We start from the raw sequence: 12,191 nt of genomic DNA on the forward strand, positions 1-12,191 counted from the left end.
CATAATTTCCCTAAATGTGCGGTCTTATACAACACTAAGGAAATGTAGGCTGAACATAAATACTGCATAATCACCTGGAAGATTCTTCTGTCCTTCTTTTGCTTTTTCTGTATCTGTAAGAAGGTTTTCGTAATTTGTTTGAGATTTGCGTAGCTCTTCATTAACTTCATTAAGTCTTTTTTGTAGGGTAGATTCACCTTCCTGTTTTGAAGTCTGGTGAAATAAAAAAAAAGCTTAATATAAAACACTAACTGCAGAAATACAAAATGGGTTAGAAGGTATATATTAATGAAAGAGTGCTTGCAAATTAATTGCAAATGTAACTTTAGAAACCCCCAAAAAATTAAATGCACAATAATATAAAAATTCAGCTTTAATTTGTGCATACATTGATATCTATTTGAACTTTTAATTGAAGTCACTGTTATCATTAAAACTACTCCTGTTTCCAAGCTGGCGCAGGAGAAACATTGTCTTTAAACAGACAGGCAGCAATGTATCCTGGGTATCCATTCTGCACAGAATTCCCTTACCTCTTGGAAATTTGACATATACATATGGTCACCTTCAGAAAGTAAACATCTAACATCAAGGCTGCCTAGGTAATTAGACAAGTATCCATAGGACAGGTTTGGGCAGGTATAATCTTAGGCCAAACTTGTGATCTTCAGTCCTGAGAGTGAAATGTATCACTTCCAAACACAGTTGAAGAAAGTGAGAATACGACCCTTGAATGTCTTTTTCTATAATCTAAGGACGAAACCTACCATTTCCCTCCTGAACACTTGTAAGTCAAGAAATCTTGAAAGAAAAGGCACAGGTATCTTCTACCCAAGGTTAAATCCAGGTTGGCTTTCTAAAAAAACTATCAGCTGCCATCATAACATTAGCATTAAACTACGTCAAGTTTGCTGAAACTTCCAGTAAGAAAGAAAACACAAGATAGAGGGGTTTAAAGCTGCCTGTGAGCATATGCATGCTAGGCAATCTTGCTCTACATAGAAACATAGATTTTGATGGCAGATAAGAGCCATAGGCCCAGCAAGTCTACCCGATATTTTCTAAAAAGTATAAACTTATCTAGTTCGCAGAATAGCCTGATGCTTATCACAGGCATTATTGGGGGTCGATTTATCAAAGGCTTTCGCCAGCCTTTAAGCCCCTACGGCTGCAGGTTCTCACAAGAGAACCTGCACGCCGTATTTAGCAAGCAGCGGTCATCAGACCGCTGCTTTCCTAACCTTTCGCCACTTCTAAAGTGCCAAAAAACAATCTCCGTGGTCTAATCTGACCGGGGAGATTGACAGCTCCTGCCCGCCCATGATTGGCTGTGCGTGGGCAAGGGGAGAGATTGCACGCTAGCGCAAAATAGCACTCGTGTGCAATGCTGAATTCTGCCAGGGAAATTCAGCCCACCAGAGGCAAGCTGCGACAGACAGGGGCGCATATGTGCGCCCCTGTCCGCCTCAGCTTGATAAATCGCCCCCTTAAAGTCCCCCACAATTATCATCTGACTAACACTCTAAGACTGTGTTCAGTGCAATGCAGAAATGTCTGTCTTTCCAAACTTCTTAAAGCATAACATATGGGAGCAGCATTCTTAATTTTAAAGAAATTTGGGCTGTAATGATCTAGAAAAGGATGAAAAGCAAAAAAGGATAAGGATGAGAAACAGAAGGTAGAGGAAGGAACCAGTTAAGAAACAAAAGTCTAAGGCTATTATTGTAATGTGATAGCAAAAATATAAAAAGAAGACTTTGGGGAGAAAACACAATTGTGTTTGGTAGGGAATCTGGATGGTTGGGAGGCTATACTGTGAGCTTCAGGCTCCTAACCCGGACTTGATTTAATGGGTGACTTTGCACAAAAATTCTGACAAATTACCAGGTTTCTTGAAGTTTTCACTCCTGTAATGCGTTGTTGCTCATTACATTTTCTTCTTTTGTTGCACACTTCGATCCAAATAGTTAAAGGGATATGGGAGATTAAACTTTAATGATTTATATAGAGTGTGCAATTAAAAAGAAACCTTTTTCATTTACTTCTTGTATCAAATGTACCTCCCCTTTTTGTTATCCTTAGCTTAAATTTGGTAATTGCATAAAGGAAGATTGAAGTAGGCTCAGGAGGGTGAAAGTGTATTGAGCACTTTATGTATAACATTGTTTCAAACATTTTTTCCAAACTCTGTTACCATATAGTGTTTAAAACACATGCATACTTCTGAGCATACCTCAGTATGCTCTCATGGAAAGCAGCTAAGTTGCAACTAGTGATGCCTAAGAGAGACTCCTAACTAAGCCCCAAGGTTTTAGATGTACACTGATTTTTACAGACTCCCGGTTGTGTAATGGATCTTGTCATATGCAGGGAAGGGGGAGGGGGGAAATGTCTGCACTTCTTGCTTTCAGTGGGTGTCCCAGCCTTACATCATTAACACTGCTAAACTGGAATCTTCTAAGTAAGTTTTTAAAAAGGTTTTATACTGGATTTTTATCTCAGTATCTGTGGATATTCTACTTTATAGTAGTGTCTATTACATGCAGTTATAGGGAAATTGGTGTTTAACTCCTAACAATTAGCCAAAATGATATACATCTTACATACAGAATATAACTTGTAATTTTACTAAATTAGCAAATCAGTAAAAGTTCAACTGGGAACACTCTACATACCTACACACAGATACCAACAAAAAAAATCAGTAGTCAGCAGTAGTCAGTAAGCTGCTGTAATAGCTTCAAACATCACCTATTATTAAATGCAGAGTGCATGCCCTCCACGTTCCAGAGTATATGGAATGAAATTAAAATGATAGCACATTTCAGTAATATAGATGTTTGACTAAATGCAACTTGTGCTTCTTAAAACGTTATTAAAATGTTAGTTTCTTCGTAAACCAAGATATTTGTAACGTTATGTCCACTCATGCCATCGTTTTTGTGTATAATCAGTTGCGTTTTGTTTAAAGTGCACTTATGCAGTCTCTCATCATCCTACTTCATGCAAACCCCTCTATGATTTTAGGACACCTCTTCACAACAACCTTCTGTACTTTTAACCATTTTACATTTCAAATGGAAAATTCCATCACATGAATCACAGCTGCATCAGATCTGAAGAAGGAAACTATGAAAAATTTGTCTTTTAAAAACACATTGGCCTAGATAACGAGTGATATCTGCGCTCTACTCAGTAATACCAGTGCCCACATTCGCATTGCCTGGAAGCCTTGTGCTCATGAGAGCAAGCTTCCATAGGCTCCAAATGGGAGACTTGTTCTATTGACATGAGACAGGGCAAAGGAACCTAGCGCAGCGGGTAATTTGCGCAGCTTTGGACAGCAGATTAAAAAAAAAAAAAATATATATATATATATATATATATATATATATATATATATATATATATATATATATATATATATATATATATATATATGTGTGTAAGTGAATATATACATATATATTTATGTGTATATACATACATATTAACCTCTTAAGGACATATGACGGAATTTTTCCGTCATAAAACAATTGAGCAAACTGAAACCTGTGTCCTTAAAGGGTTAACACATAAATATATATTCTAACGCCCCACTACCCCTACCTTTAACCCCTTATAACTGCTTCATGCAGTTTAAAAAAAGAAAGAAAAAAAAGTGTTTATTTTATTACTAGGAACTGCACATTTTATTTGAGGGGGGCACCTTTTTTTTAATTAACCAGAGGTTAATTGCGCTTAGTACAAAGTGCTCCCAACAAGCTTGTGAGTGCACTAACCAGCCACTTGTAATGGCTGGTTATTTAACGTGTGGCTGTAAACTGGCAAATTTGCCCCTTTACAGGCACATTAAAATAGCGCTCCACTTGTAATCTAGCCCATTGTTATTTAAAAATAAATAAACATATACCTTCATACTGTAGGTCTTACAGACATGTTTGCCCTCACAACATACAGAAATAGAATCGCTCTTTTAACCCAATTATACTTTTCACAAACCATGAACAAACACATTTTTGGCTCAAACATTTTGAACACAAGTTAAGAATCATATAAAATGTTTTCTATTGTTTATTTGTACTTTAAGTTCCTTGTACCTTTGTTCCTTGATAATTTATATCTATCTGTTCTCTTTGACAGTACAAAGGTTAACATAGCATTAGAAGCTTTGGAACTATACTGGAATATTGTAGCAATTTTAACAAAGAGCCAGTTATTCATCCTCTGCTACCTAATGTGGAAAAATCTCATCTTTAGAGAAAAAAAAAAAAAAAAGAGAGAGAGAGAGAAATGTGCAGCTTAAAACAAAATGTCCTCTGCTGAATAAATGCATTTACAAGACCTGGACACAGGATTACAGTTACTTAATATGAGGAAAACAGTTTATTTAACTGAAGTACAGATATTGATTTCTATAATCCTTTAAGTATTTGCTAAAATTAGATCCAAGTGATATTAATTTTTTTTATTTTAAATACCACAGTACAATTCATTCTTAATTCTGGTCACTCATTCCAACATTCACCAATCACAGACTTGTTCAAACTAGGGCCCAAGGACCACAATGCTGCCCCCAAATTATTTTATTCAGCTCTACATTTTCACAAGCATAAAAAGGGACATGAAACTTAACATTTTTCTTTTATGATTCAGATAAAGCATGCAATTTAAAAAAACTTTCCACTTTACTTCTACTATCTACTTTGCTTTGTTTTTTTAGTATCCTTTGTAAAAAAGCATACCTAGGTATGCTCAGGAGCAGCAAAGCACTGCCAGGAGCTGGCTGCTGATTACACTGCTGGGTGCTAGCTGCCGATTGGTAGACACACACACACACACACGCCCCTTGTCACTGGTTCACCCGAAGTGTTCAGCTAGGTCCTAGCAGTGAATTGCTGCTCCTTCAACAAAGAATGCCAAAATTAAGCAAATTTGATAAGAAGTAAAATGGAAAGTTGAATTTTCTTTTTGAATCAGGAAAAAAAAAAATTGGGGTTTCAGGTCCCTTTAATATAAATGTCAATACAGAGCAAAGTATATAGTCACCAGTTCCAATAGAGGGCGCTCTAATTGTGCAGTATACACAAAAATGTACAAAACACATTTAACAAGCTCAATAATAAAATAAAGTATAGCAGCTTATTAGTCAAGCACCCACTTTTTGTTTAATGCAATATAGATCTAATACAGGAAGAAAGTCTTTCAGAACGGTCATCTCATAATAGCAAAATTATTCTTCTATCAGCAAATATATACTGACGAAGATTAAGGAGACAAGATTAGAATGCAAGTTTAAGGCTTTAAAGTAAAATACAGCAGTTAAAAAAACACAATATAAATTAAAATGAGGATGCATATTGCAATAATGCCACTGATTTTGAAGTCCTTTTAAAAAGGGACAGTAAGCACCTTGAGATTTGAATACAGAATGTTTAGTTTTGAATAATAAAACACAGCTGTGCAATATATTTTCATTATTTATTTTGCCTCTTCATGTAATTTAGCCATTTCTAATTTTTATAAACTTAAAATACAACTGCTGACTCCTCAAGGCTAATTCTGCTGCATATCAGTCCCTAATTGGATTTAGCTGATAACTTGAAAACAAAGTACTTTATACTAACTTTATAACAGTGGCTAGCCTTGTTTCGTTGTCTGCAGACTAAAGCCCAGATTAGAACCTTCATTTAAGGCAGATGATAGGTGGAGTTTGGCGATTGAAAAATAATTGCAGTAAAAAGGATGTTAATTTGTTTTAATAACATGAAGACTTAACTGATATGATATTCTATAGCAACACAACAAAAATATCTTGTATTTACTAGGTGTTTACGGTTGCTTTAAGAGAACCATACAGAACAGTGTGCAACCCTTTTACCTTACATTAGTTCCTTCCTCCTAACCTACTCGCTCAGGTGCTGACAAATAGAGGTCACCAAGTTGCATGGCGACTAGAAATCTTCCATACCACTCCTTCCTTTAAAAAAAGGGACATTAAACTGCTGAGCACAACTACAAACGAATAGTAACTACTTACCATTTTATTGCATTTCCTCTTAATCCTGCAGCTCTTTTTAAATCAGTTCTCCCGTTTTAATAGCTTAAATGTGCCAGATACTGAAGCACCACCTCTTTTACACAGTTTTACATTTGCACAAAATATATTTTTTTAAAAAGTCAACATTAATATAGAGCAATGCAGTCACTGCAAAAAAATGTAAAGTTACTGCTTTGTATCATGCACCCTAACCTCAAGCACATTATAGAGCTGTAAAAAAAAAACAGACAATATTACTGATCTGTGAGTGTGCACAGCTTATGTCACAGGCTGTAAAAATACCTGAGCTCCAAGATGGCAGCACCCCCGTACAAAGAGGCGGAGCTTCAGTATCTGGCACCTTTAAGCTATTAAAACAGGAGAACTTATTTCTAAAGAGCTGCAAGAACAAGAGGAAACAAAGTGGATCACTACTTCAACTTCAGCTGTTTCTGTTGCAAAGCTTACAACTCAGAGGATGCAAGAGGGGAATAAAGAGTAGGGATGTGCATTTGTGACAGTCAGGCTGATCCGACTTTTCAGAGACAGATTTATTCTTCTAAAAGTACAACACACTAAGATCTGTGCAAATCCACCATTAGTGTGTTGCACTTTCACAAGAATAAATCCGGCGACAAAAATTGCAGAATGAAGCTTGCAGCCACCATCTTCGTCATTTGGATAAGCCCAAATCCACAGCCCTATAAAAGAGGAACTGTCTAGGAGTGACCGAGGGGAGTGACTGGTAAGCAGAGATCTGCAGCTGCATGGAAGTGAAGTGCATTAAATCATCATAAAGCCAAAAGAGATTTATAGATATACACAAGTGACATGGGCACTTTTATATGATGTAAGGCAATTATATTATCCCCATGTGTTGCCTTTCTTAAGTGCCTGGGACCCATACTAGTGCCTGCCTTGTTTGACCAAGCTGCTTGCTCTATTCAATTTACTATATTTTCATTGAAATCAGCCTTGTTTGCACATTTTTCAGCATGAACGCTTTATTATTATAATTAATAGTTTTCACGTAGACTTTATCATTTAAAGTTAATGAGCCTTATTACCTGTAGCTGGAAAATTTGCTTTTCAAAAGTTGATATTTTAACATCAAGGTTCTTTTTTTTTTGCTCCTCTTGCTGCAGAGACTCAGATTTCTCGATTAGCTCTTTGGTCAGTTTGCTGCACTCTTGACGGAGTTTGGCTAGCTCAGCATTCTGCCTAGAAGTCCAATGCATATTTATTACTGTATTTATTACATCAATTATTGAATAGATGATTTCATAATTGGGTATTTTTTCCTGCATTTAATTACCATAAAGAAGATATGGATAAGGAACATAAAAATTTATTACAAATAAAGCAAAGTATCATATTCTACTAAAACATAAATAAAAAAAAAATATGAAAGGGTTTACATCTTCTATTGTTTTAAACAGAAGTTGATTGCATGTATTAATACCTACTTGCTTTCAGTTTGGCTTGTTGCTTGGTTAAGTGCATCTCTAAGAATAGAATTTTCTTGCTGAAGACGAGCGAGTTGAGCATTAGGCCCATTCTCAAGTTCATCTTTAAGAGTTCGAATCTGATGAAAGAAATAAAATCGTGTATTAGTGATCACTTTTCATTTTAAGCAGTTTTTTTTTTATTATTATCAACTTATTTTCTCTAAGTGTTTGGCATATTTATTAAAAATGATTCATGTTGGCCACTTTTGTGCATTCTAAATACATTTCAAACTATGCCAATCCATGCTCACAAACCTACCTTTTTACCTTTATGATAGGCAACATCTGGATATATGAATGTTAACAATTGAATATTTATTGACTTTATTATAAACGTCTATGGGAATCAATAATAAACAGAATATTCAAATGCTAAAACGTATATAAAACACATTGTAATTACACAATTTATCTGTATACTATAGTAACAAGATAGTAGGTAAAGTAATACTAATGGTAAGTACATAAAGGTGCCAAATATTTTTGTAATCAACAAGTACCTGTAAGGGGGGCAATATAGCACTAAGGAGACTCATATAAAAATGAGTTACAAAGTTTGTAACAAAAAAAAAAAAAAAAGCTTTACCCTTACAATTATATAGGAAAAATTCTCACTGAATAATACAGGAATGATTTTTTAACCATTCATACTTTATCTTTATTGGTTTAACTATTCAATCATACATGTTTAAAAACACTTAAACTCTCTAGATATCAATATACAGCAAAGGTGTATGAATAATACCACTGAGAATCATGTATCTAGATGTGAAACATTGTACTTGGTTTGTATAATATCAAGCAGTCAGATACAAACAATATTTTTTGTAGCCAGGTATTAAATTCAGAAATAACTTAACAAGAAGACCTGTTAATATGTGGGATGTCAGATTGTGAGATTAAAGCTATCTAGCTAATACTCTAACTGTAATTATAAAGTTCTTGCTTGCACAGTTAACTTTAGCACAGTTAATTTTAGCACAGCTGTTCAATGTAATAGATTCTGTCTGCTTAAGCCCCTTCTATAGTGGGGGCTAGATTAACGTTTAACTGACTTGTTTCACTATCATACCATAACATCTGATCTCAGAATATAACACATTTACAAGCTATTGGCAAAAATTATTGCAATCGACAATTATCATAGGGAGTAAGGGGTTTAAAAAAAAAATGAGAGTATGAACTCTCTGAAGCCAGACCCCTGACTCGTGTTTCGCTCACGCTTCCTCAGAGGGTTTACACACCGGCTGTTTGGTAAATCTATTTATTACTGGTTCATAAATCCCACCTTGTGTGTGGGATTGGATGATCATGAGGAATTATCTGGAATCAGAATCAAGAAAATTCCTCATGATCAAAATTGAAAAAAAAACTTTCATGGTGTATATGTACGTAATATACTGTAATCACTGGGCTAGAGTTTTCCCCTCCCTCCCTAATTACCATGCCTACAGCCAGTAAGTAACTAGCGGACATGCCTGGCTCACTGATGCTGGAGCTGAACTTAGTATTATGAATTTTGCTTAGAAACTGCTTTTTTATGAGTAAAATCACAAGAACAGGGAATATCAGCTAGCTAGGTATGTCTGTTCCACAGTAACTCTGCTGTTGTCTTTTTACTCCCTCACCTCTAAACACACTGTTCTGTGAAACCATCTCCTTGTAGCCCGGATCATATTCACGGAGCAGTGTCTCAGATGCTTAGCTGCTGTGTCTGTAAAATTTTATTACCACAGTAACCACCCGGTGCAGGAGAAGTAAATAACCAGCATTAGTGTTACCGGACCATAAGAGGCAGACACAGCTGAATATTTTAGGCTGCTTTTATGGTAAAGACACAGCAGCTAAACGTCTGACACACTGCTCCGAGAATATGATCCTGGCTACAAGTAGATGGCATCACAGAGCAGTGTGTTTAGAGGTGAGGGAGTAAAAAGACAGCAGCAGTGTCTGTGGAGCAGAGACATACCTAGCTGGCTGGTTTTAGGCTAATATGAGTATATATATATATATATATATATATATATATATATATATATATATATATATATATATATATATATATATATATATATATATATTCCCTGTTCTTCTGATTTTACACATAAAAAAGTAGTTTCTAAGCAAAACTCATACGTGCAGCTCCAGCATCAATGAGCCAGGCATGTCAGCTAGTGACTTCCTGGCTGAAGGCAGGGTAGTTAGGGGAAAACTCTAGCCCAGTGATTAGAGTATATTACGTATGTATACATATGCAGTGAAACACCATGGAAGTTTTATCCCATTTTTAGGAGATTTAGTTGCAAAATAGCAAATTTTGCTAAAGCTTCATTTACATAGAACATATTTGTTTTGGAGTACATTGTCCCTTCAAGGAGAATATTTGCTTTACTATTCAAATCCCTAATTACAAAGGCTTAACGTCTGACATTTCTGGCTTAGGCAATACAACGGGGAAAGCCCACAAGCTAGCGAGAGAAAGAAATGGGGAGAAACCGAGACAGAGAAAAAAAAAAAAAAAAAAGTATGGTTTCACCAAAAAGGCAGCAAAAAATATTGTATATTGTCAGACTCCACTGGTAAGGATCGAAAAACTGGATTTCATCCATCTCAAGCTTACATCATCGGAATAGCTGACATATCCCTCTATTACTTCCTGCAAAGACATTGCACAACAGAGTTCATTTTGGCAGGCAATGATTTTTACCTTTCCTTGTAGCTGCTGTATCTCATTTACATGATCCTTGTAGCTAGCTTGCATGCGGGCTTGCAATGCAGTAATTTCCTGGTCTCGGGATACCACCTGCTCTTTAAGTTTTGACTCGGCATTAAGTGCTTTGACTTTCTCTGTAGCAAATTCCTGTAGTAAACACAAATAACATTAACTGTGGATTAAACAAATTGTAAATTATGTGTTCTATATACATGTAAGTAATAATGAAACCAGTTATGTTATATTAAAGGGATATGTAACCCAAAATGTTTGCGTCGCGATTCAGACAGAGCATACAATTTTAAAACAAGTTTCTAATTTATTTCTATTATCACATTTCTTCATTCTCTTGGTATCTTTTGATAAAAAGCAGGGATGTAAGCTCAAGAGCGTGCACATGCCTAGATTACTATATAGCAACAGTTTTGCAAGAATGTTATCCATTTGCACTATTTCCTGCAATGTAGTGCTCCACACACCTACCTGGGTATCTCTTCAACAAAGAATAGAAGCAAATTTGAAACTTTTTTTTTTAAATGGTATGCTCTGTCTGAATCAGAATTTTTTTGGGGGGGATTTTCATATCTCTAAGTAGTTCAGCACAAATAGAGGCAATGCTGTACATATTCCAGTTTCAAAGAATAAATGCTAAAACATTTTTAAATTATGTTTCTGTTATACACTTTAATATTAAAGGGACATGATACATAAATGTTGAAGCACTTGAAAGTGATGCAACATATCTATAAAAATGTTGACTAGAAATATCACCTGGACATATCCCATTGTAAAGGGACTAAGAAGCCAATCAAGATGCTAGTCCCATTTCGCAATACTCATACTGGATATGCATTTGGACCACTTTTATTAATAATTATAAACATCCATACCCCACCAGAATTGATTTTTACTGTGTCTTGTTACGGTGTTTCCACTTTATGTTTTTAATGTGTTCTCGCCCATTCTTTTAATAATTTAACAATAAAGTTTACTTTTTAATCTTTATGTGTTCCCACAATTAGGGACAATCATGTCTTCCAAAGTGTCCACCACCAATAATACATCCAATTAATATTGCAAAATCAAAAAACACTCAGCTAGATTACGAGTTTTACGTTATGAGTGAAAAAGCCTCATAACGCAGCTTTTTCACTACCGCTGGTATTAGTTTTGCAGGTATAGATGCACCGCACACTTTTTCGGCCGTAACGCAACGTAACTACTGCACCTTTCAAAAAGTCATTTTTCAATGGGACTTCCATAGCATCGGTATTACGAGTTTGCCTGTCCAGCCAAAAAGTGAGCGGTAAAGCCTATAACTAAAAGATCTGTACCGTAAACTAAAAGTCAGTAGTTATGGGTTTTACGTTACAAAGCTGTAGCATCAAACTCATAACTAAAGTGTTACAAAGTACACTAACACCCATAAACTACCTATTAACTCCTATTAACTCCTAAACCTAGGCCCTCCCGGATCGCAAACACTATAATAAAATTATTAACCCCTAATCTGCTGCTCTAGACATCGCTGCCGCTATAATAAACATATTAACCCCTAAACCGCTGCACTCCCGCATCGCAAACACTAGTTAAATATTAACCCCTAATCTGCCACCCCCAACGTCACCACTATACTAAAGTTATTAACCCCTAAACCTAACCACCCTAACTTTAATATAATTAAAATATATCTAAATAAAAATTACTATCATTAACTAAATACTTACCTGTAAAAACAGAATTTATGCTTACCTGATAAATTACTTTCTCCAACGGTGTGTCCGGTCCACGGCGTCATCCTTACTTGTGGGATATTCTCTTCCCCAACAGGAAATGGCAAAGAGCCCAGCAAAGCTGGTCATATGATCCCTCCTAGGCTCCGCCTACCCCAGTCATTCGACCGACGTACAGGAGGAAATATGCATAGGAG

The 12,191-nt window shown here is 35.7% G+C and overlaps 1 protein-coding gene across 3 annotated transcripts in view; it reads right to left on the reverse strand.

The window, feature by feature from the left end:
- The window catches only part of RRBP1 (ribosome binding protein 1), a 176,425-nt gene that overhangs the window by 102,917 nt on the left and 61,317 nt on the right, over positions 1 to 12,191 (reverse strand). For all 3 annotated transcript variants that reach the window (XM_053711985.1, XM_053711984.1, XM_053711983.1), the window contains 4 exons: positions 10,256 to 10,408; positions 7,507 to 7,625; positions 7,108 to 7,261; positions 75 to 213 (listed from right to left, as the gene is read on the reverse strand). In XM_053711985.1, coding sequence (XP_053567960.1) covers positions 75 to 213; positions 7,108 to 7,261; positions 7,507 to 7,625; positions 10,256 to 10,408 — 565 coding nt within the window. The remainder of the gene's footprint in view (positions 1 to 74; positions 214 to 7,107; positions 7,262 to 7,506; positions 7,626 to 10,255; positions 10,409 to 12,191) is intronic.

The sequence above is a fragment of the Bombina bombina genome, chromosome 4, assembly GCF_027579735.1.
Source record: "Bombina bombina isolate aBomBom1 chromosome 4, aBomBom1.pri, whole genome shotgun sequence".
Classification (NCBI taxonomy): Eukaryota; Metazoa; Chordata; class Amphibia; order Anura; family Bombinatoridae; genus Bombina; species Bombina bombina.